At 28.9% G+C, this 23794-nt stretch overlaps 2 protein-coding genes across 2 annotated transcripts in view; one reads left to right on the plus strand and one right to left on the minus strand.

Moving 5' to 3' along the window:
- The window catches only part of LOC126833936 (F-box/LRR-repeat protein 7-like), a 33657-nt gene extending 21368 nt beyond the window's left edge, over positions 1-12289 (minus strand). The window contains exons 1-2 of the mRNA XM_050565533.1: positions 12003-12289; positions 1291-1403 (exon numbers count right to left, since the gene is read on the minus strand). The gene's annotated coding sequence lies outside the window, so the exon portion shown is untranslated. The remainder of the gene's footprint in view (positions 1-1290; positions 1404-12002) is intronic.
- A 5103-nt stretch (positions 12290-17392) lies between these two features.
- On the plus strand, positions 17393-23546 carry LOC126833304 (dipeptidyl peptidase 9). Its single transcript, XM_050564558.1, has 16 exons — positions 17393-17583; positions 17735-18232; positions 18315-18450; positions 18528-18671; positions 18802-18910; positions 18973-19149; positions 20325-20493; positions 20784-20943; positions 21008-21222; positions 21295-21430; positions 21525-21697; positions 22342-22461; positions 22538-22690; positions 22800-22942; positions 23010-23121; positions 23228-23546. The coding sequence occupies exons 1-16, from the start codon at positions 17566-17568 to the stop codon at positions 23318-23320; spliced, it is 2556 nt and encodes an 851-aa protein (XP_050420515.1). The 5' UTR covers positions 17393-17565; the 3' UTR covers positions 23321-23546.
- The last annotated feature ends 248 nt before the right edge of the window (positions 23547-23794 follow it).

Here is a 23794-nt window from a genome sequence, read left to right on the forward strand (position 1 = left end):
CACAGTGCATATGCCATGTGGTTTTTTATGCGTTTGTCGTTATTATTTAAATTGTTGCTCGTGCCGAGATTAGGAAGATAGAGCGGTCATCCTACGCCAGCAAACTACGGCAGCGATCGGTATCGTATAGGACGGCTAGTAGAACTTTATGGATGCAAAACAAAAAAAACAACCGTCGTTGTATAGCTCATTGTACATATTTATACAAGTTATTTATATATACAGGTGCCTCTGATTGCCGGGTTGCTCCGGGTCTGTACTTACGTTGATTCGGATAGCCTCAGAAAAGATTGGCCGGCGAACCCATAGATCGTCGTTGTCGACCATGGCACACCGAATCACGAGTGGTCGCGCCTTCGCTATAAGCGTTTTTATATTATACACACCGACAGCCAAGTTTGCACCGTGGTATCGCAATAATGCATCAATGAAAAGGCATTTATGGCGATTCTTATGGGTTGCATGTGAGATTATGATAAGAGCTTATGTGTTAACTGTAAGACATTTCGCAGTTGCCGCACTCCAGGATAGGTAATATAGGCATTTGAGTATGTATAGGAGTACCGCTTCAATACTCATCTATAGTACAGAATAGCTTTTAATACAAATATATGAACGATATACCACGAGCCTTGCAAACGTTTTTCTTAAATTAGCGTTAGACGCTAGACTTTCAAAGTTCTAATACGGACTTTGTTCAATATATACCTCAATATCGGAGACAGTCATATATTAAACCACGTGGCCGAATATTGACGACCTACTAAATAACAAAAAAAATCCATCTCGACAAACCAACAGACTTTAAACAGAAACAGAGGTTTGTAGTACATTGAGTGTATCGAGACACTGTAATTACTAATTATGTTCGACTGAAACAATCTGAAACAATTGTCGTACCTAGTTTCAGAATATATTATATATACGGGTTTCCGTATTCCTTACACGCGGTCAAGTTTGTATTTAAGGAATAGTGTTGTTCCGGATCTATCTAATAACAGACCTGGATATATAATGGAATAAGAAATAAGCCAACGCGGATACAAAGACATTGCGAGTCGAGATGGAGTGACGTTTGGCGATAAATCGATCAAATATACCAAAGACACGACATTTACTGTTAGGTACGTCCTTTCCTATCTACTCCCTGCAACGGCAGCAGGTTTCATCTGCATTCAGTTTCAAATGACTCGAGCGAGCATCCGGTTCTTACGCCCATGTACTGTAGTTACGATAAAATTATTGAAGATGTGCTCGTAAATAAAACTAAATACAATTAAATCATCTTACCTGATTGGCGCTAGACATCGGAGTAATCAATCATGTGATCGATATGCTTTTAATTGTCCATTGCCGTGGTTATGATGTTAAGTATTGGATATATTGTCTGGAATTATTGTAACCTTAAACACACACATAATATATAGTTATAAAACAAATTATATATATATATATATATCATAACGTTTGTAAATATATGTTTTATTAATATAATATACACTCTGTTGTGCATCGTAGGTATTATGATTTCTATGAACTCAATTCTGTATTGACATATGAGAATATACTACCATAATATCTTCCTATAGCAGTTTACAAATAGCCTAACAATTTCTAGTTTTTATTCTGCGACAACAATAATATACAAATTATACTTTTTTACAATAACTAATTTAATGGGACTGTAATTAAAAAAAACCATAAATAATGAGGAAAACTTAACTTTAAGACAAATAACAGAGGTCGTTGAAGGACTACCAAATAATTAGAAAGAAATAACATTATTAGTCATAATTCATTTTTTTTTTCTGCTCTATTAAGGCCTTTTGCAGCTTCTAATTAATGTTATAACAAAATAATATAGAAAACAAAATTAATTAATAATTAAGTTTTCTCTTACACTAAAAAATGTTTAACACAAAGCTACAAGTTATAAATAAATATGTACGTCACCATTTCAGTTTTTAAAGTTTGATAGAACTCTGTAAAATATGACGAAGTTCATAAAAAATAGTATTAAAATTAACGAGGTAATATTTTATGTAATATATTTTTTTAGTATAAGTTACTATTTAAAAACTATAAATAGTTAATAATATTTTAATGTACGAGTATATTATAACAATTTAGGTACAGTGATATTTAGAAAATCTTTAATTTAAAACACCTCCGGTAATAAGTATTATATTGTTTCGAATTTTTTTTTTTTCAACGAATTAAAAATTACAAACTGCATTAACGTATCACCGTTACACGCGTTTTAGTACTTGTAAGTACTCATTACACTTCTACTGCAGCTCACAGACATTTTTTATCTCTATACATACAATCGACTGTGTTCCGACCAATCTCCCGGACTAAATAGGTACACGCGATACGTCCGACCACGATATTTATCATCCAACGTAGACTTTTAAGTCATAACAGAACATTACAATCGGGAGATGCCGCCACGTTATTAAAATACAACTGAGGCCAACAGCGGGCATTTGCATATTATATACATCCTATAATACTATATACTAACTCCGACATCGCGTCAGTCCGTGGTATTAATTTATCGCAACAACCTGTAGCCGACCTAATAATTAGACCTTTACGATTTGAGATATTCATCTCTAGAATTCGTTTCTCTCTCTCTTTCCACACACACACACACACACACACACTACTGCCGCGGCGGATCCGGCGACCGCACCACGACGACGAGTATAATAAATCATAATTATAATTCGTACAAACTGTATACTCTATCATTATTCAATTACATATACTGCACACATACACAGTTCATATAGACTACTCTCAATCTTCAACACTGGCGAGTATAAAATTAAACGTCTGCGTTTCGTTAACGAATAAGAATGGGATCACATTTTATACTACGTCCCACAAACTATTATTGTAACTACTATATTACTAACTATTTAGTATTCAAAACAAATTTCAGGGTATCTAAATTAAACTATTGTACGAAAATCCGGTTATTATAAAAATACAACCATTCAGGGGATGTTAGGGTTCGGCCTCTAACTACTATTATGTCTTCAAATACTGTGTTGTCTAGTACAAAACGTAAAAGTAAATATGAACATTCTTATTTCATTGTAAAATGTCAAATATAATAATGCGTAGTACTTAAGTTATAAAAAAATAATTCTATTTTTCATGTAATCAAAAATGATATTTGTCAGTTGTAGGTCAAGTGTTTTGAAACAGCGAGATTGACGTTTTCCGTCAACATTTTGTGGTCACAGGTTCGATGCATAGGCGGAATTTCATTGAAAATTCAGGTGTTAGGAAACAATTATTTCTCGGATACATTATTTCTAAAAAATAAAAATTACTAATTGACTAAATTTATTATTTTTTAAAGGAACATTCAAATATATGTGAGGGCTAATCCCCCGCCTCCCTCTATTTGATTCTGGTGCTTGTTAAAAATGTAACATGACTGATGACATTATGAACGAACAAGATAATAGATATAATAACGATATTAATCATGTAAAGAAATGTTTGTTATCTCGAAAAGCGATGGAAGATATCGTCCTAAGCGATTTGAGGTTAACGGAGGGAAACAATATAATAATATAAAATATGTATTTAATGTAAAGTAGACGGAACGGCGCGAGCCCGTTGAGACCAATGGAAAACGGAGGGGATATAGTCCGGGCGAAAATGTTGTTTGGGTGCAGTGGCATTCCACAGGTAAAACTGACGGTCTGCCCACGGGTATATGTGTGTGTTGTCCGTGAGTTCGTTCGTGAATGTTGGAATGATGATGGATTATTTTATGCGCGTACGCACACATGGGATGTTGTACGAACGGCTTACAATGACGGCCGTACGGGCCTTCCCGCGATCCGATCACGACACTAGGAGCTTCAGGCTATCAAAACATAAATACAAGTTGGGTTCTGTTTTTTTAACTTCTCTCTTTCTCCGCGATATTAATAATAATAATAATAATATAGTTTACGTAAGGCTAAGGGTTATAATTATTATTATTATTCGAATAAAAAAAAATTATATAATAATAATAATAAATAAACCTGTGCAAATAAATGTATAAAGCGGTACGAGATGGAATAAAAAAATAACAATAATCAACCAATGGATCAAAATAAAACATCTTATATTCTATAGATCCGTTGTTGTATAATATGATAAGTACCGTACCTATTGCAAGGGAAAATTTCAGGAGAAATTAAACTACAAAGTACTTAATGCGTTCGAACATCGCTAATTCTTTATTATAACTAGGTAGCCATTTTTATACTAATGTGTAAAATGTTGACTTAGGCGGGTGACACACAGTGGAAATTTTTGTCGTAAAATTTATTTCATGGAACAAGAAATTTCTTTTGTTAGTGAAAAACGCGTGTATTACAATAGAGCAACACATACTGGTGTTTCCGAAACGTTATCTCAAATTTATTTTGTAAACAAGTTTCATGAAATAAAACATGTTTTGTCTCGCATGTAATTATTTCATCATTTTACAATAGACTGCGCAGTTTACAACGAAATAAAAGCTATGTATATTAATTAATGTATAATTATAAAATAATGTATTGCATTATTTTGTATTTTAATACAATATATATGTTAATTTATTAACATAGTTAACTAAATTTAAATTCTATTAATTTAAAATTAAAATTTTATTAGAATTGATTATTTAATATCATATTGTTGTAAGTTGTTATATAATAATAGTTTTTTTATATTTTGAATTATTAATTATAATTATAATACTATTATTACTACTATATCATATATATTATTATTATTTAGTATCATACCAAATGCATGTATTTTTAATTAATCTTCTTTCTTTGATTTAATCACCATATGGCACATAACAATAATGTCATCATCATTTATCAGACAATATATTTATTACTAAAATGAGCTGTATGTACTGTTAAGTAGGTAGCCAAAAAAAATATATTTATGAAACAAATTTGTTCTGTGTGTATTGACTAAGCAATATGTTTCATGTGATTAATTTGATTAAACACATTTCCCCTGTGTGTCACCCGCCTAAAATTATGTTATTTATTTTTTATCTGATTCAGCCATAATCTTCGTTTTTAACGTTGGGATTAAGAAAATGATTAAATTAGAATTGTACTAAATAAATAATAGGTGGTGCTATAATGTGTAATTACAAAAGCAATTAATTAAAAAAAAAATAATAGGTATAAATAATTGCAAAATGTTTCTTATAGCTTCGATGCGGAGCTTGTTTTTACAATGCTATGTTTTTATTTTTGTGTCTACACCCACGATATCCTCCAAACCGCAGAACCGATTTCTTCGTGAGCAACTCGGAAACGATCAGTAATCGTACCTGAAAGATAATTTAATGGGCTAAAAATTTAACAATTACACCCCTTCACCTTCAGGATCTAAAAAAACATCCAAAAAAAATACATAATTTTTAACTTAAAATTACGGGGCGTTCAATATTTTTTTTTAAAAATGGTCAAATTTGTTCTAAATTTGTATGCAATATTCTTTAGATATAGTGTTACCGATAAACGTTTACAAATCAAATTATTGTTTAAATTTTAAGAGTTGTCTTCACTACGAGTTTACTTTTTGAGAAAATAATTATAAAATATGTATAATTAAATAATGAAATATTCGATTAAAGATGTATATCATATTTGAAAAAATAAAATATAAGCCCTTGTGTGTCTAATGAAGGATGTCACTTATTAAACTACTTATTATTGATGGATTGCAGCCAACAGTTATTATTAAACTTGTAAAATATTGGTATAGTAATATAATTATGATAAACAGTTTTATTATTTATACATTTTATAACCGCGATAATGATCGAACATTTACATCTTTTAATGGCGGTCATAAAAGTGTATAAGAATGTCGGTTTAGAAATCAATTTTGGTTTGAGTGAATTTGAAGAATAGTAAAGGGCGATAAGTGATTTTAAAAATATACGAATTGCTTAGGCCTCCTTGGTATCTAATTAAATAATAAGTAGTCGTTAAAGCCGTTGAGTTAGTTTAATAATTAATATATGGGTACTTTGTTTTTAACTTCGATACTAAGCTAAAGGTACCTTTTGTTTATTAATTTACTAATTTATAATACAGTCAAAAAAAAAATCTCAATTTTCGCTCTTCTAGACTCACAAACGATCAGCTCTATTCAATGTATGTTCTTGCTACGCGCAACAATAAATTATTAGCAAATCTATTCGTGAGCAGTATTCTATTATTTTCATTCCTCGCAACCTCATTCATACAGTGTAGTATCTGCACTTTATTGTACATTTGTACCTAATTTGAAGTCAGACTGCAGCTGCATATAGGCTTAAGCCTTAACGTGTTACCATTAAGATGACTGATAAACGACGCGTGTTTTTTATTGAATACCTTTGATTGGGCAATAGGATTTTCATCTTATATATTAAGGTGGTAGTTTGTTTGCCTTTACACTTAGAACTATCAAGACGTGTCGACATTTTTTTATAGGTGCTAGTACACCACGTTAATAAATACAATTGTGTTCACTGTACTCGGTCTACACATAATAGAAAAAAGTTGGCCTTAAATGTTTCAAGTAGATGATCAAGCATATTTTCGATGACTGAACATAAATGTAGATATTGTATAAAATCATATTGTAAATATAAAATTATTATCAGGGTGCTCTCATTTACTTGGTAAACGTTAATATTTAGAAGAATAAAAAATAATCAATATCAGTTCTCGACGATACAGCAAACCGAGAAAGTATTCCTTAACTTTTAAGAAATATAAAGAACACAATTTTTTTTTCTAGTAAGTTTAGGTCATCATTTCGGTATTGCACAACATATGCGAGCGAACGATTTTTTTATGCACCTTGCACCCAAAAAATCAACTCATAATTACAGTTGTATGTTTTTTGTTATAATGCCTAATAATAAAAATGTTAAGCATATTTACATTTAATTATGTAAGCAAAATACAAAGTTTTATAAATTACTTTTTGGGTTATTGGGAAGTTAAAATCTCTCTTTTGTTAAAAATGTGTATAATTATAATTTTTCAGATTACTGCAACCAAAATATTATCTTACTCCAATAATTCAATTAATTTATGTTAATAAAAATTAGAACACCGCTTTAAAAATAATAACTTAAAAGAAATACAGTTTTTAAACTATAAAAACACACACGATGTGTGTAAATATGCGTAGGTTTAAAATTAAAGAATAATTTTTGTTAAGCTAATAATGACAGAATATGTATGTTTTGAAAACTTCAAAAACTAATTAGTTTATTTTTTAACCACACTAGAAAAAACCTGAGCAAATAAACTTATTTTGTTTGCAGTGTTTTATGATCTGCTTTACCTTATGTCAAACAAATGTTCTTTCCTTAAATTCGGACCAATCAAATGTTAAACCCACTTCACAAATCATGTCTCTATTACATTCACTCACTTCTTCTCTTTACCGTAACCTCTCTAACTCGATAAACTATTTCATATTTCACCTTTTTTTTAACATGCCAAATCCATCGCTATCGTTCTCTTTTATTATTCTTACTATTGGCTAACTCATAAACTTCCTCTTACATACTAATTAATTATTGTGTCTAACCTTGTCACTCCACAAAACCATCTCTCTAGACTCATTCCAACCACTTCCATTTTTCTTAGCATCTTTTTTATTCAGTACTCAACTATAATGGATATAAGTGAGTTATATTCATTATATCTGGCTAAGTACAGTTTTATATAATTTTCATGTAAACACACACTTATTCTACTTGTCACACCTTCTACACTATCGTGATCTTGCAAATAGTGTGTGATGTGATAAATGCAAAAATGGAATTGGAATTAAAATTCAAGTCTGCGTGAAACTGTAACTGCGAAATTGGTAGAGTTGGTATACTTAAAAACAATGTATTATATGCTATACATTATGCGGGTTATTTAATTATGTATATGTATAATAAATGTACAATTTTCGATATGTGTATTTAGACAGGGATAGTAACTTGTATCGTTTTGAAAGTATACATTAACAGGAACGTACAAACTACAAACAATCAATCAAAACTGTTTGATTTCGAGGGATTGGCGATAGGAACGACTGTTTAACTTAAAAGTTAAGACGAGATTTTATCGGATTTATTTTATGTGCATTATACATGTAGGTATAATATTATAATAGAGGAATGATAGACGCGTTCATTGTTACGATATGTTGTCATTAATTCTACATTATTTATTAATCAAATAATATAGTAGCGAACACGACAGTGTATCAGTCAAATATATACCTGTATGTAATAAATGTATACCACAGAAGACAATAAAAATATTATTGTCTATAACTGTTTATAATGCGGCACATTATTGAAATCGAATATTATACCTCCTGTGAGTTTCGAAAGAGGTCGATTTGTCAAAGCTGTTTGATTTTCGAGATAACATTTTTTTTATCTTACCGAAACAATGCTTTAATTTTATTAGCCAACGTGTCATTAAACCTGTTATATTATATTGTTTATACTATATAGTATTCACAGTAGTCGCATTATGGTTAACAGAAGCTAATATATTATATAGCTTGTTTTCACGCAAAATTACTATAAAATCGGTTAAGTAGTAAAATGTGGACGTACGCCATTTTATACTTACTGTTAAAACGAATAATCAATATGTAAGTATAAAGAATGTGTACATGAACCAATAGCCCATGTTTTATGAAATATATAAATGGAAACAACAGAGACATTATAGATCTTGGCCGGGTTAAAACCTGTACGGGAGTATAACCGTATGGACCTATATGGAAGTTGGACGATTATCAAGAATACTGTATAGCCTCAGAGAAGTAATGCATTATAAAAAATACTGTTGTCGTAGTTTTCCGCGATAATATTGTAATTTATATAGAAACGATATATTTTAAATGAGTACGTGAATATATACATAAACAGAGTATACATTTTCGTTTTACAATAGTGGTTGTCAAATGAAAGGAGAGATAATAAAACATGTGAACATTTACATTAATTATTCCTATAACTGCTATAATAGTTAAACTAAATTCAGAGTTTGAATAATATTAAAGCAGTAACGAACCCTTAAGTTCATCAATTTTAAGCTAGTTTTGTTTAAGTAAGATATATATAACACGGATATATAACACATAAAAAATGAACTATAAAATAATATATTATTATAATTGGACGTTTAAATTATGTTCCGGAGACTTAAACGAATGTATGCAAACTTGTAGAACTATAGAACTACAACAAAATTAAACGTAAATTGTGAATTATTACCAAATACGTTTTATTGTTTAATGTATGATGATTTATGTGCAATGCATAAATCAAACATCAATTGACATTTCGGATTTTATAACGTAATGTAAAATAAATAAACAGTGTAACCAAAATATGACTAGGGTAAAAATATATATTTCTTTTATAATTTATTAAACCCACCGTCTTCTCGACATAACACAATGTATCGGCTACATAACTACTGTATGGATTATTCGAGAAACGTTGAGATTTTTTTTTACCGTACATTTTTATTAGTTTGTATTTCATTTTATCACATAAACTTAGGATCCATACTTTTTAATAGCTCGAGTTGTTATTTTACCTTTTTTTTTAATTTTAAATTAGAATTTGAATTATTCAAAGAGCCAAGGGACGTCCTTATAAATATATTATTTATATGTGTATATAATGTACATATATATTTTTTTATGTATATATACATCAAGGATCCTCGTGCAGCGGCGGAATCTTATCGGACCAAAGCCCGACGGGGAACCCAACACAGCGTTTTACTACATACTATACCACCACGGATTTTTATGTGGACAACACACACCAATGGAGTGGACCTGAACAAACAACTTGTGTAGATAAAAATATATAATATTATTTTTATTATAATACCCCCTTGATACTATAATATCTCTAGGCGAATATATACTGCGTATAATACTGTAATCTAGGCGTATTAAGAAATATAATACGCTGATGATACTTGCAAGATATTATGCGTGGACGCTCTCCATTGATTATAATTACCTGTTGTACCGTCTTAGGAATGTTATACTATAATATACCTAATATATATGCCAACCTCGAAATCTCTCACGCATTATAATTATATTCAAAATACAAACACCCGGGCATAACATTGTTTTCTATGCAATACTTGGGTTTTTTTTATTATGAACCTGCAGCAAATGGAAAAAACGATCTTTAAACAAGTTTGCACTAGAAGAGTTTTATTAACTTTTGAGAAAAAACGCACAATTGACCATTTGGGTTAATTGTGCTCAGTAATAAATTATTGTATTAATACATAATGGAACAAGCAATGTTAGGTTAGGTAGTAGTTAATTAAGTAACATTTAATTAAACAAAATAGCCACTATTTAGAAATACAAATTAATATTACGAAACAAAGTATATATTAAAATTCAAACATATTAACAGGTTATTTTTGTAATAGGAATCACTATAGGTTCATGATTTTAATAATTAAATATAATGTCGAAGGCGAATAGTTGTTTCTAGTTTGATGTATTAATAATAGAGAAAAAACGAATATATATTATATACTATTACACACAATTTTGGATCTATTAATATTATTTTAACTATTTTACGAAAATTGTTTTATTTTCGGAAAATATTAATTTGAATGGAATTTTTCTAAAAAGAGTTAATTCTAGCTAGGTAAAAAGACACATAAGGTAAAAATAAATAGTAAATTTAATTATGTGTACAGTATAACAGTTGTCAAGTAAGGCAAAGTTCTATCTTACAAAATATAGTAATACATTTATATAATATACTTATAATATTTATAATATTAACTTCGTTAAATTGTTATTATGTCATAATTAAATATAATTTTCGGGTCAATTATAAAATAAACAATTTTTTGAGATGATAATAAATCTGAATATACCAAAGTTTGTATTTTTTTTTTCGGAAAAATTTCTGTTAGATAAAATTAATATAGGTACGAAAGAAAGTAATAGGCATTAATCAATATATAAGGTATAATATAGTTTACTAAATAAATACTTGACAGTTCGTTGTGTAATAAGATTCGATCACTAACGGTTCTCTGGACTCAGTTATTAATTGAAATGTAAGAATTTTACATACATATAGATAGTATGATTCATTAGTACCTATAGTTAAGTATTCTCACTAAACACCTTAAAAATTTAACATAAATTGATATCCATACATCTATTTCAATATTATCAATAATTTTATAATCATCGGCGAAAACAGTAATAGATATAATAGTATTTAAAAAAATAATACATAAATTATACTACTGTTAATTGTCAAAATAGGTTTGTCAATATTATAATACAATTTAGAAAACGCTACACCTCTTTTTATTACATGGTTCAGTATAGACATTTTTTCGCAAAGCTTTATTTTAAGCTAAAATTGTATGCAGTGTGTATATTTAAATAAGTACAGTAATGATAATTCATTATGATTCTTATGTTATTTTTTTCTCTGCCTTATCGCAGAAGCCATAATAACGTTTTGAAATATTTTTCTAACCTTATCATAGCAACGCAAAACCCGTTTTGCTTGGCCAATAAGTAATAACGGCTTTAGGCCTTTAAAAAAAATCATCAGCAAATTCATAAATGTATAATATTTTTGTGTGGCTGTATGTTAGCAAATTTTAGATAAACTAAAGATACGGTATTCTAATATTTTTATGAACAAAACCCTACTTTTTATAAATTCCTAAATAGCATTATAACTTGAAAACCGCCAATGGTACAGCCCTCAACATTTGATAATGTTTGTTTTTACTCTAAAACTACTTAAAAGTTTATAAAAACATACATGCATGACTATGTTTTTCAAATCATATAAATGTTTAGGTGTAAAGCGTTTTTTAAAATAATTTATACCAAGTATATTATGTTTACAAAAAAAAAAAAAAACATACCTGGTCGTTGATGTCAGCTGAAAGTGATATTTTCTTTAAGTACAGTACACAACACACACACACGCACACACATACACAATAATTATTATTATATAAACTGCGCGCATAAAAAACTACATTCTATTCCTTTGGTATATTAAAAAAAATTAAATTAATAGTTATGATTCAGAACCCGAACACAACGCGAGTACGCGGCAGCGTATATGATATCCAGTTGAAAGCACTCCGTGGAATGAAAGATAATACTACAGTCTACAACCGGTACGAAAAAATGGAACAGGTATAGCATCTGCCTTTGCAGACTCCAACTGCAGTAGGAAAAAAAAACAAGAAGGAGAGGGCCAACGAACGTATCAGTGCGGTCACGCATGGCAGCGAAAATACCGTGTATGACCGACCGACGACGTGTGCAGAGCTGTCGTTATAAAACGCCATGGCAGTGTCGCTTGTGATGGAATTCCATTATTTTAGGAAACCCAAGTGGCAAGTATCCGTGTAAACAATACGGATTATCTAATATATTATGTTATTTGTAAATTGTTTTTAATTTTCGGTGTACAACATGAAAATTCAATTTTTTTTTTAAATAATCGTAAAACGTGTTTATGCAAAGCGTGGTGTAAAGGTCAAAGAAAAAAATGTTGATACCGACTACCGTTAAAACTAGGTAAACTTTAACTAGATTCTCTCGTCAAATTTTTGTAAACCTTAAATTTTACCTTAAATACAAGCAATTAAAAAAGTTAAAAAATGTCCGAATTAAAATATAAATTGTGAATGTTGGGTTAATTATATCAAAAAACAGCTGTCTAAAGAATCTAGCTAAAGCTCATTTTTTTAAATATGGAAAATTAAATTGTCTACGGTTTTTATTTAGCGTAAAATAAAAAATATGCATAACTATGTTAAGATGAAATAAAGGGTTTTAATCGCTAATAAGTATGCTGTCGTTGATCATTATACTTGTTATAATAAACGTCCCTTTTTTTTGTTAAAAACTTATATTTTATTCCTATTAACTTCTGTCACAATATTTTTATAATTCCTAACCAAATGTTGTCGTTTTTTGATAATAAAGTAAAATCATATGTTCGAGTTGTTTATAATAATATTTTTACTTTCTAAATTCTTTTAAAGTTCATCTTATATAACTTGCGGGGATCGTTTAGGGGGATTGCATGCGGTCTTTTTTTTAGACGTTTCAGACCAAAAAGCCAGAAAAAATTTCGACTACTTAGGATGGTCTGATTGGAATTCTGTAAAGATATATGAGTTCTTTGGCAACTTTACTAGGATATGTGGGACACAGATTTTTGGTTTTTTGCTTATTTTATGTAAAAAAATGGGTTTTAATAATTAAAAAATTATACAATTTTATTTATTTGATTATAAGAAACAGAAATTTTCGAATGAAAATTGGCTTACTACATAACACAGTACAGTAGTAGTTCAAATCTCTTTACAGAATTGAAATTGGACCATTCTATGTGGTCAACATTTTCTCTAGCTTTTCGGTCTAAAATAAACTCAAATGGCTTTTACTCATGGAAAAAACTATTTAAAAATAATAATACCTCGAAGCTTATACAAAATTAACCGGTAAATTAATTGACATGGTCGAAATTTGTTAAAATTGCTTTTTTCTTAAATATTGCTTGTACAAAACAAAAAGGATGAATTGAATTTTCTAGGAACGCGCCTTAAGTATTTAGCTGATAGGCAACTATACGTTTACGGCTGTGTTCTTATTGCCGCCGACTTATTTCGCAGAATTGCAATATGGTTTTAATTTATAATAAAAGCTTTTTTGTTTTCAATTAATTGCAAATTTGTTTAATTTCTTTCCCCTTTTTTTCGGTTTTGAGGATGAAGAAGTTGACTTTTCTACTTTTGACCCACCACAGTACCAACCGCTACTATTTCGAATATAATATAGAGGTACTATACTCGTGTAAATCAGTCCCACAGGAAAAAAAATTATCGTGACTACTGACTACAGACACAAAAAAAAAAGGAAACAGCTTTATAAAACCATTATCTTCTCGGCTATTGCATCAAAACTAAAGTCATCATATTGTCGTTTTAAAACAAAACTTTCTCTGCTTTTAATTAAAGCTTAAATAATTTTGCCAAAATATATTTTTTTATAACGTGTACAGTGTGCATATTAAAGCAAAATCGCAACTTGGTTTTTGTTCATCATTAAGTAAATATAAAAGTAAAAACCAGATGTTTTCTATTTTTGGTATAAGACAAATGCTAATACAACCTGGAAATATATGTTGTTGTGTTTGCAAAATGAGTGACAGTCGAAAATGTTAGTACCGAATGTATGTCTCCTTCGTAAAAAAAAAGAACGATAAATTACAAAATAATGTTAGTATGATTCATATGTTCAGATATGGTGTTCTATAATACTTCTATTTGGATGGTCATGCTTATGGCAATCGTTGGATTATCGAGTGCAGTACCACCCACAAATAGCGAGACGGACATATCTGAAGAAAATTTAATAGATCAATTTAATTATGTTCAAGAGCTCAACAAAGGAAAGTTTACCACTCAAATCGATTTAAAGGATTTTGGCATATTTTATGAAGTAAAAAATGTTCTATTAACAATTATACAAGAACTCGATTGTAATTATACGTACGATATGTTAGTTTTTATGCGTTTAATGACTCCAGGAAATTACACGAATGACAATTTATGTGCAAGTATTGATTTAACGTGCTCAAATTGGGCTCAGCATATGTTGAACGCTAGAATTAATAGTAACTTTCCATTGAAGGGAGTTTTTCCGTACTCTTCATGGATATTTTATTTTTATGTGGTAAAAATAAAAACGTTTGCAATACATGACGCGAAAAATGAAATGAATAAACTTTACGGTTACATGGAGGCGCATTTGAAATCGGAAATGGAACAGTGTGTACATTTGTGGCCTAAAATCAAATATCGTTCTTACGTGGACGAATTGAATAGCTTAGACCCAAATTCAGCATTTCAAATGCTTACAAAGGCATGTACACATCTCAGCATGGTGTCTAAAAGCAAACCTGACGGCCTTGACGATTTTGATTCAAGTTTGTACATAAATAATGTGGTAGAAAATACTAAAATTATGAACACTTTGGCTACGAATTTTGGAGGTTTAGAAGACGGAGATCGATTTGTAAAATACCTGCAATTTGAAATGAAGAAAGTTAAGGACCCTATGTCAATGCTTTCCGATTCTATCCATTCACTTAAGCGAGTTCATTCTAATTTTATGCTGATGGTAAAAACTATAATGTTACGTGTATGTTGGGCCTTTTTAGATAAGCTAAACTCGATGAAATACAATACGGCATGGGAAGCAACCGAAATATTATTTTACCGAAAACATTTTGATGAATTTGCTAGCTTATTTAAATTAAATGAGGAAGATGATTTTATGGAACTCATGACCGATATTCTAACAATAAAAAATCGATATGATTCTTTGACATTAAAACAAAAAATGTCTATGATTTTGATCTTACTGAAAAAATACAATAATGAAAAGGATGTAATACGTTTTGAAGACCGCAACCCCGCGATCTTAAGAACAGTTAATATTCAAACCTCTACACTAAAGAATATTACAAATGGTATCGACTATACTATCAATAAAGAAACAAATTACTGTTGTGAGAAATTAGAAAGTTGTCTGTGTGCAGAAGTTTTTGTAGAATATTTAAAAAATATACTGATTGTTGCAAAATTTAATATTTTTGAATTATTCAAAGAATTTGACAGTCTTGTTTCGGAAAAGGAATTAAAATTAAGTGAGATTATTTAAGCAAAATGCACTTGTTGAATATTAATAAACAATTAACCTTCTATGTTTTAATACCATAAAGAATGTTTTAATAGAGTACCTTGTGTAAAAACAATTTTTATACTTTTTTTAAGCATAATTCTTCTTTTCAATTATAATAAACTATTTAATTTTCATAGTATTTATATTGCTTTATAATGTTAAGAAAATATTTTTAAAACATTAACATAATATTTATATACTACATGTTATACATACAATTATAAATTTAAAATGTATTTTTGCTTTGCTGTAAATTTTGTTAAATTTAGTTCCCAGCTTAGTCTGTCATACATAACAATTTCCTTAACGGATTTTATTTAAAAACAATCCTTTTATTATAAGGGGGATATGATTGGGGCTGATTGTCTGTCTATTTTCATTTATCACCCTACATCGTAATTAACAATTTAATGAAAACATTTTCAGATGTCTGTTGATTCACTCACACGTGGCAACCTAGAAATTAACTATGGTCAAAGGGTAATTTTTCATTTTTTATTATGTTTCTCCTTAATATAACAAAAAGGTTAACAGCAGATAACTGAGAAAATTGTATATTTTATTATAGTTCAACTATAATATAGCACTCTAGATCTACCATAGGTCTCATTTTTAGACTTAAAAACCTAATAATTTACATACATGTAAAATACGTATAAATCACATCGAAACTGAAATAGAATTTGAAATGCCTAAACAGAGAAAATCTATAATTCACCGTTGAAATTCTTACAAAATATTTTAAATTTTGAATGATTTTGCATTTTAAACTTTAAAATTACGGCGATTTATATATTTTTTAAAATGGTCGAATTAGTTCCAAGTTTGTATGGAATTTTTTCTTTTAGACATAATACAAATAAATGCCGTTAGGAGCAGCTAGCAATTATTTTTAATATATTTGTATTTAGCGCATACGTGTTCGTTTATTATTTGTAAGTACGGACAAGGGCGGCCACATTCATCATATTGTTAAGAAATTACAATAATTCATAATTTTAGTTATACCTAGATGGTTTATTTATTTAATTTAAAAAAATTAGTGGTTCCGCAGGAGCCACCGAAATAGACATAGACAAGGAGCCCATAGGAAAAATCCATCTCTCCTTATGGGCCTATTTACCCCTATTGAGAAGTAGGTACCCGGCAGGTTTTTTTTGTTAATATTAAAAGAGTAATGCGAAAAAAATGTTAGAACCTAATACAAATTAGGAGATACTTGCAGGATAATGTATTGACAATTATTATAATATATACATAGATAGTTGTTTTCAAATATTTAAAAATTTCCCTTTTAAACACAGGGAGAAGTATGTATTCAAGTATAAATCTAAGACATTTTGAGGCATTTATGATATAGCCCTTTTTTTCTCATATGGGGTCGATTCGCTAGGCTGATCTCAACTATGAACTCAGAACTACTGTTTTGTCGTATATGATAACACTATCTTAACAGAACATTGATACTCGATAACGACCGGCGAATGACGAGCTTGAATTCTCCCCACCGATCACCATATCTAACCTAAAATATAGAGAAAGGTCTTTGTAAATAATAATTACTCTGTACTCAGTAGTATTATTGTTATAGGAATAACTTTGTTGCCAAATTATGAATGTTTAAATTTAATTATTCGTAATTTATAGTTTAATATAAAACAATTTTATTAATGGTAACAAATACGTCTGGTATGAATGTTATGAAGTCCTGTACATAGAATGTTACCTAACGATCAGGTAAAACTAAAAACCAAGAATGCCTGATACACCTATTAAATAATAAACAAATTTGATTAGCTCTTGAATAATTCATACTCAATTTTTTTTTTTTAATTTAAATTTTTATTTCTAGTAAATTTATGCAATCTAAAACATTTTTTTTTTACAGGGAAACTGTGGTGTTGCAATTAACAACATGACTGATACGGATAGAGATAATAATGCCTTGGAAAATGGTCATCAACCAGTGACAAATTCGAGGGGCAAAAAGACATGGTCGGAGATTAGACAAACAGTATGTGATTTTCGCCATCGCCTTTCTGCCGTTTCAGTCATGTCCATCACTCATGTATCTTTTCGGCGTTTACAAAGCGGAAAAATACGAGTGTACTTTCTGAGTGCTCCAGTAAATGAATTTGAGACACTCCTCTATGTCGATTTACCAAATCAAGGTGTCGTTGGGCGACTTCCGTGGCAACCTTTAATTGAATCGAATTTTCCAACAGTTATTTTGGGTGGTCGCTACTCACGGGAAGAACAGCTTTTGTCTGAAAGAAAAAGATTAACTACATTTGGTATAACATCATACGAAATGAACAGTGAATCTGGCAGAATAGTTTTTCCAGCTGCAAGCACATTATTTCATTGTGTCGACAATGAATATTCGGTAATTAATTTCTTATAACTATATACATTGTGATTTTTGTCTGTATGTTGTACCTATTTTACACTTGTTTTTTTTTTTGTAGAATAGTTCATTGTATCCAACTGAATTAAGAACAAATGCAACTGGGGCTAAGCTTTCCCCACAAATTTGTCCGAACAACGTTGATCTTACAGCATATGTATGCAATTTTGATATTTGGGTTACTCATATAGCTACAGGTATGTTACACCTAATACGACATATCTTAAACTAATTTTATTCTAAGATCTGGAAGAAAAAAAAATTTTTGTTTTAGGTAGTACAAAAAGATTGACTTTTGCCCATAAAGGTGGGCGCTGTTTATCAGATGATCCATTGGCGGCAGGTGTACCTTCCTACGTAATGCAAGAAGAATTTAATCGCTATCACGGTTATTGGTGGCAACCAAAAAAGCAAACTGGTAAATAATACATATCAGATACCTAATACATTTAATTCTTACTTACAATTAATGTATTCTATAATATAATGTGTATAATAGTTACATTACCAAATTATTTAAATTTACTTTTAACTCTTGTTTTATTTAGATGATGGTATTTATAGAGTACTTTACGAAGAAGTCGATGAAAGTGAAGTAAAAATTTTCAACTTCCCTTCATCGAATTCAGCTGGTAGCGGTGAAATTGAACAATATCGGTATGATAAAGTATGTGTATTATAAAATTTGAATTAAAAATTAAAATGAAATACAATTTTAGGTTTCCACGAGCCGGAACAGCAAATTCTAAATCCAATTTGAAACTAGTTGAGTTTCAATTAGACGAAGAGTGTCAAATAGTAAATGTAAAAAATTTAGAGCTTCAATATCCTTTAGCTCATATGTTTCCTTGGATGGAATATTTAGTTAGAGTTGGCTGGACTCCAAATGATGATTTGTAAGTTAAAAATATTTTTATTCTACATGACTACTGTTTATTGCTTCCAAGTCAAAGCATTGCAAATTACATTCTTGTGGAAATGGATTTTTTTTTCTACTGGCATAAAGGACAAATTTTTTTATTGTATTACAATTGTTTTAAGTTAACAATAGGAAGTTCATACTTTAAGGTGTTTTTCTTAGTTTTAAAGGGAAAGAGGTACCTAACTTGTTTTTGACCTAACAATGTACCTTATGGGTATGATTTACGATTTGTAGACTTGCTTTATGGAGAAATCAGTCTGGATGTTCAAAATAAATTGTGGTTACAGCATAAAAATAGAATACAAATTTAAAACATTATGTTTTCCCTAAAATAATAATTTTTTTAATCATCAAAAATTATGAATCGTTTTACTAAATTTTACTATTGATAAAATCCATAGCTCTTGGGCATAAGCCTTCAAAATTAGGAAATAAAAAAATATACTTTAAATTTAAATAAAGAATTTATTTAAATTAGATTAATCCAAACTATTTCTCTGCTTTAAAAATGTCATTGTCTTCTATTTTCAACCGCACATACATACATGATTTACACAGGCCAAAAAAAATGTTTGCCCTCTCACTTCCTTTTTAAAACCTTTTTTTTAAATTTGTATTTACTTGATACTTTTTTACTAGATTATTTTGAAAATAAAAATAGAAAATATTGTTTCCCAATGATTAGACTGGTCTAAAACATATCAAATAGAACAAAATGTATGTAATATAAATTTGAAACAAATAAATAAAAATTATATCTATGGCTAATTTCAAATGCATGTTTTTGTGAAGTCAAATACATTTTTAAAATTTCCTATGGAATAAAAAATGTCCTACTACAACTTCAAAAAGCCTGCGATAATTGTATGTTAATATTAATTTTACCACTGAAATATTATCAAATTAAGAGATCTAGTTTGGGTCTTAATACTTTGTTTACAATAGACAGTAGGCTATTTATTTTTTGTACATATATTACTATTGGGCCTCTTTTTTTCAAATAAATAGATATCACGGATTTAAATATTGTACATAAACACGAGTGTGTTTTAGTAAAACGACATTATGTGTATTATATTATATATCAACAAGTATTTAAATAATTTTTTGTAATAGGTTTATAATGTATAATTTTTTCTACTTTTTTAGAATATGGCTACAAATTTTAGACCGACGACAACAAAGACTTGAAATAGTTATTTTGTCTGTTGGTAATTTTGTTGAGCACGCATCCCCTAATATGATTAATCCGACTAATTGCTCGACATTTGTTCCACCACAAGTTATTTATTCTCAAACATCAAATGTTTGGGTTAATGTAAGTACTATTGCTAAATAATATAGTATCAATTTATGTATTGGAAAATAAACATTTAGTAAATTAGAAAAATAAATTTAATCGCTATTGTTGCATGTAAAAAAATACTTAAAAGGCATATATAGTGGAAATTGCTAATAACAAAATTGATTATAAAAAAGAACTTGTAATAACAAATGAAATTAAAAGTGTTAGCCGGGAACTTTGTTATACATACATGGTTTTTTTCTAATTTTTAAGCAAATTCTAAAAACGAGTAATATTGATAAATTAAATCTGTGATTTTTTAGGTTCATGATTTATTGTACATATTTCCAATTACGAGTAACGGAGAGGTGACAATGATTTGGGCTACCGAAGACACTGGATTTAGACACCTATACCTCATAACTAGTATAATAACTAAAATATCTCATGAAAATGGTATTCATAATATTGATCCTAGTGAAAGTAAGCTAATGAATAATTAAAGTATTGATTTTTTTTTATTAATTGTCAAAAACATTGTTTGTAGATAACATGATGATGTCCAAGTTAGCTCTTACTAGCGGAAACTGGGAAGTATGTGGTAAAGGTCTTTGGGTAGATTTGAAGTATCAGATTGTATATTTTATGGCAGTTAGAGAATCGCCATTAGAAAAACATTTATATGCTGTATCGTTAAAGAGCCCTGGAAACATAAAGTTGCTCACTAAACCTGGTTTTTCATATGAAATTGATATTGATAAAGTAAAGTATTCAAATTTATGTCTCTACCCCAGGATAATTTGGAATTTAAATTTTAATAATTTTCATTCATAGGATTGTGAAGTTTGTGTTGCTGTTTATAGTAATATAAGGATCCCTCCGTGTTGTCAAGTCTTTCGAATAGAACATAATGATACAACTGTTGATGGGATTCATTTACAATCATTGGGATTTTTAGTAGAAAATTCCGGTAAAAAAAAAAACTATAAACTGATTTTATTTTTATATATAAATTATTTTTATTTTTATTTCATATATATAATAGTATATTTTTTTATAACTAGAATTCAACACTGTTCTTCAAAGCCCTACTCTCATAACACATCAAATTAACTCTGGTGATATCTTATTTGCGATGGTATTTAAACCACACAATTTTATACCCGGAGAAAAGTATCCGACTATACTCCATGTTTATGGCGGACCAGAAGTTCAACTTGTCACAAACACCTATAAGGTAAAAGATTTTTTTTAAGTATGAATTTTTTATCGTAACTATTAAAGATATGACATACTTTTCAATTTCTCAGTTTGGTTCAAATAATAAATTTAATATTATACATTTTCGAACCATACATTTTATCATTGTATTTGATAACTAAATAAAAAAAAAATACAAACTCAATATTGTTAAATTTGTTTATTGAAAAATTTTATTAGTTTAGATTGGTTAGAGATCTGAAAAAAGTGTTAACATTTGTGAGCTATAAAAATTTTAAGTTTAAACTTCAGAATTGTTTATTTAAACAAAAAAACAAATAATTATTTGTACACAACAAATTATTTGAAATAAATTTGAATTAAGTGCATAAAGTTATTTTTTTTTTTATAAATTCAAATAATAATTTCTTTTATTACATGTTTTACGTAATTGTTAAAAACCCTGTTATTTGAAATAACAGGGTGTTATATATATTTGATTTTTATTATTTAAAATAATTATTATTTTTCATGATTATTTTAATTTGTATAAAATAATGCCCAGGTTTGATTTGGCTCAGGTTCCATTTGTCACTAGTTGTATATATAATTTATATAGATGATATAACTTTTTTATGAGTTTTACATTATTAGAGTTGTAATTTTCTTTTTATGTTTTAGGGTGCAAGACATATAAGAATGCATATGTTAGCATCTCAGGGTTATGTTGTTATAGCTATAGACTCTCGAGGATCTAGGCACAGAGGTCTACAGTTTGAAAGTCATTTAAAAGGCAGACTTGTTAGTATTTGATATTTTAAAACTTCGTTTTTGTACGCCTTAAGTGATTATTAGACATGCTTTTGGAATATTTTAGGGCACTGTAGAACTCTCAGATCAGATTGAAGTTCTCCAATGGCTGGCTGAATACCTCGGCTTTATAGATATGGACAGATTGGCAATACACGGATGGTCTTACGGAGGATATTTAAGTCTTATGGGGCTTGCTACTTATTCAAATATTTTCAAAGTAATCTTCAGTTAAAAATTGCCTAATTATACTATGTATTTAATTATATGCTTAATAATGGTACTATGTATGTGTATTGTGGTACTAATTTTTGTAATTTACTTTTAAGGTAGCCATAGCTGGAGCCCCCGTTACGTCGTGGACAATGTATGATACAGGCTATACAGAAAGGTATATGGACTTACCGCAACATAATTCTGTTGGTTACATGAATGGATCTATTTTAAGTTATGTTAGCCGTTTACCAGATGAGTAAGTTATTTCACGTTTGCCTGTATTAAAATTTATATGAAAAATGTAACAATTTGTTATTTTTCAGAGAAAATAGACTTCTCATTATACACGGTCTGATTGATGAAAATGTTCACTTTTCACATACGAGCTTATTAATAAATTCGCTTGTAAGATATGGTAAACCATATCAATTGCAGGTATGATTAAATCAATACATTATGTTGTGCCATTAAAACTAATTAATCAATTTACAATATAATATAAATTACCTAAGTTTAATAAATTATATTATTTACGTTTTAGATATATCCTAACGAACGACACAGCTTAAGAAGTTTGGACGCAACAAAACATTACGATACTACATTTTTATCTTTTTTGCAAAACTATTTATAACCACGAACATATTTAGGATGTTCATGGTATCATTTTTTACTAAACTAATTTATTGTGAAGCTTAGTTAATTTTTTTTTAAATAAATTACTAAACTACAAGCTATTATATAAAAATAAAAAAAATATAAATATGTTATGTATGTATATTTATTAAAATAAAACACTATTATAATTTGATATTATTATTGTATTAACGAAAATGAGAAATTTAGCAAATACCAATTTAATCCCCAATCCGAATACTTAATATACATAAACTTATTAGTTAATTATTTGATAAATTATTATTTTATTATAAAACCGTTTTGTATTGTACTTAATATAAATAATGCAAAAATATTTGCTGTGATTTTATTTATGTAAATTATAAATATTTGTAAATCTATGAATGGTGGTATTGTGCTGGATTTTCAACATACTAATGTAATATTCTGTACCATCTTGTAATTAAAATACTATACAATTTTAGTTTTG

This window comes from Adelges cooleyi, unplaced genomic scaffold, assembly GCF_023614345.1.
Source record: "Adelges cooleyi isolate 19-005CV unplaced genomic scaffold, UGA_ACOO_1.1 ACOO_flye_CR_arks_rails_tigmint_CR_PRNA_2, whole genome shotgun sequence".
In the NCBI taxonomy this organism is placed as follows: Eukaryota; Metazoa; Arthropoda; class Insecta; order Hemiptera; family Adelgidae; genus Adelges; species Adelges cooleyi.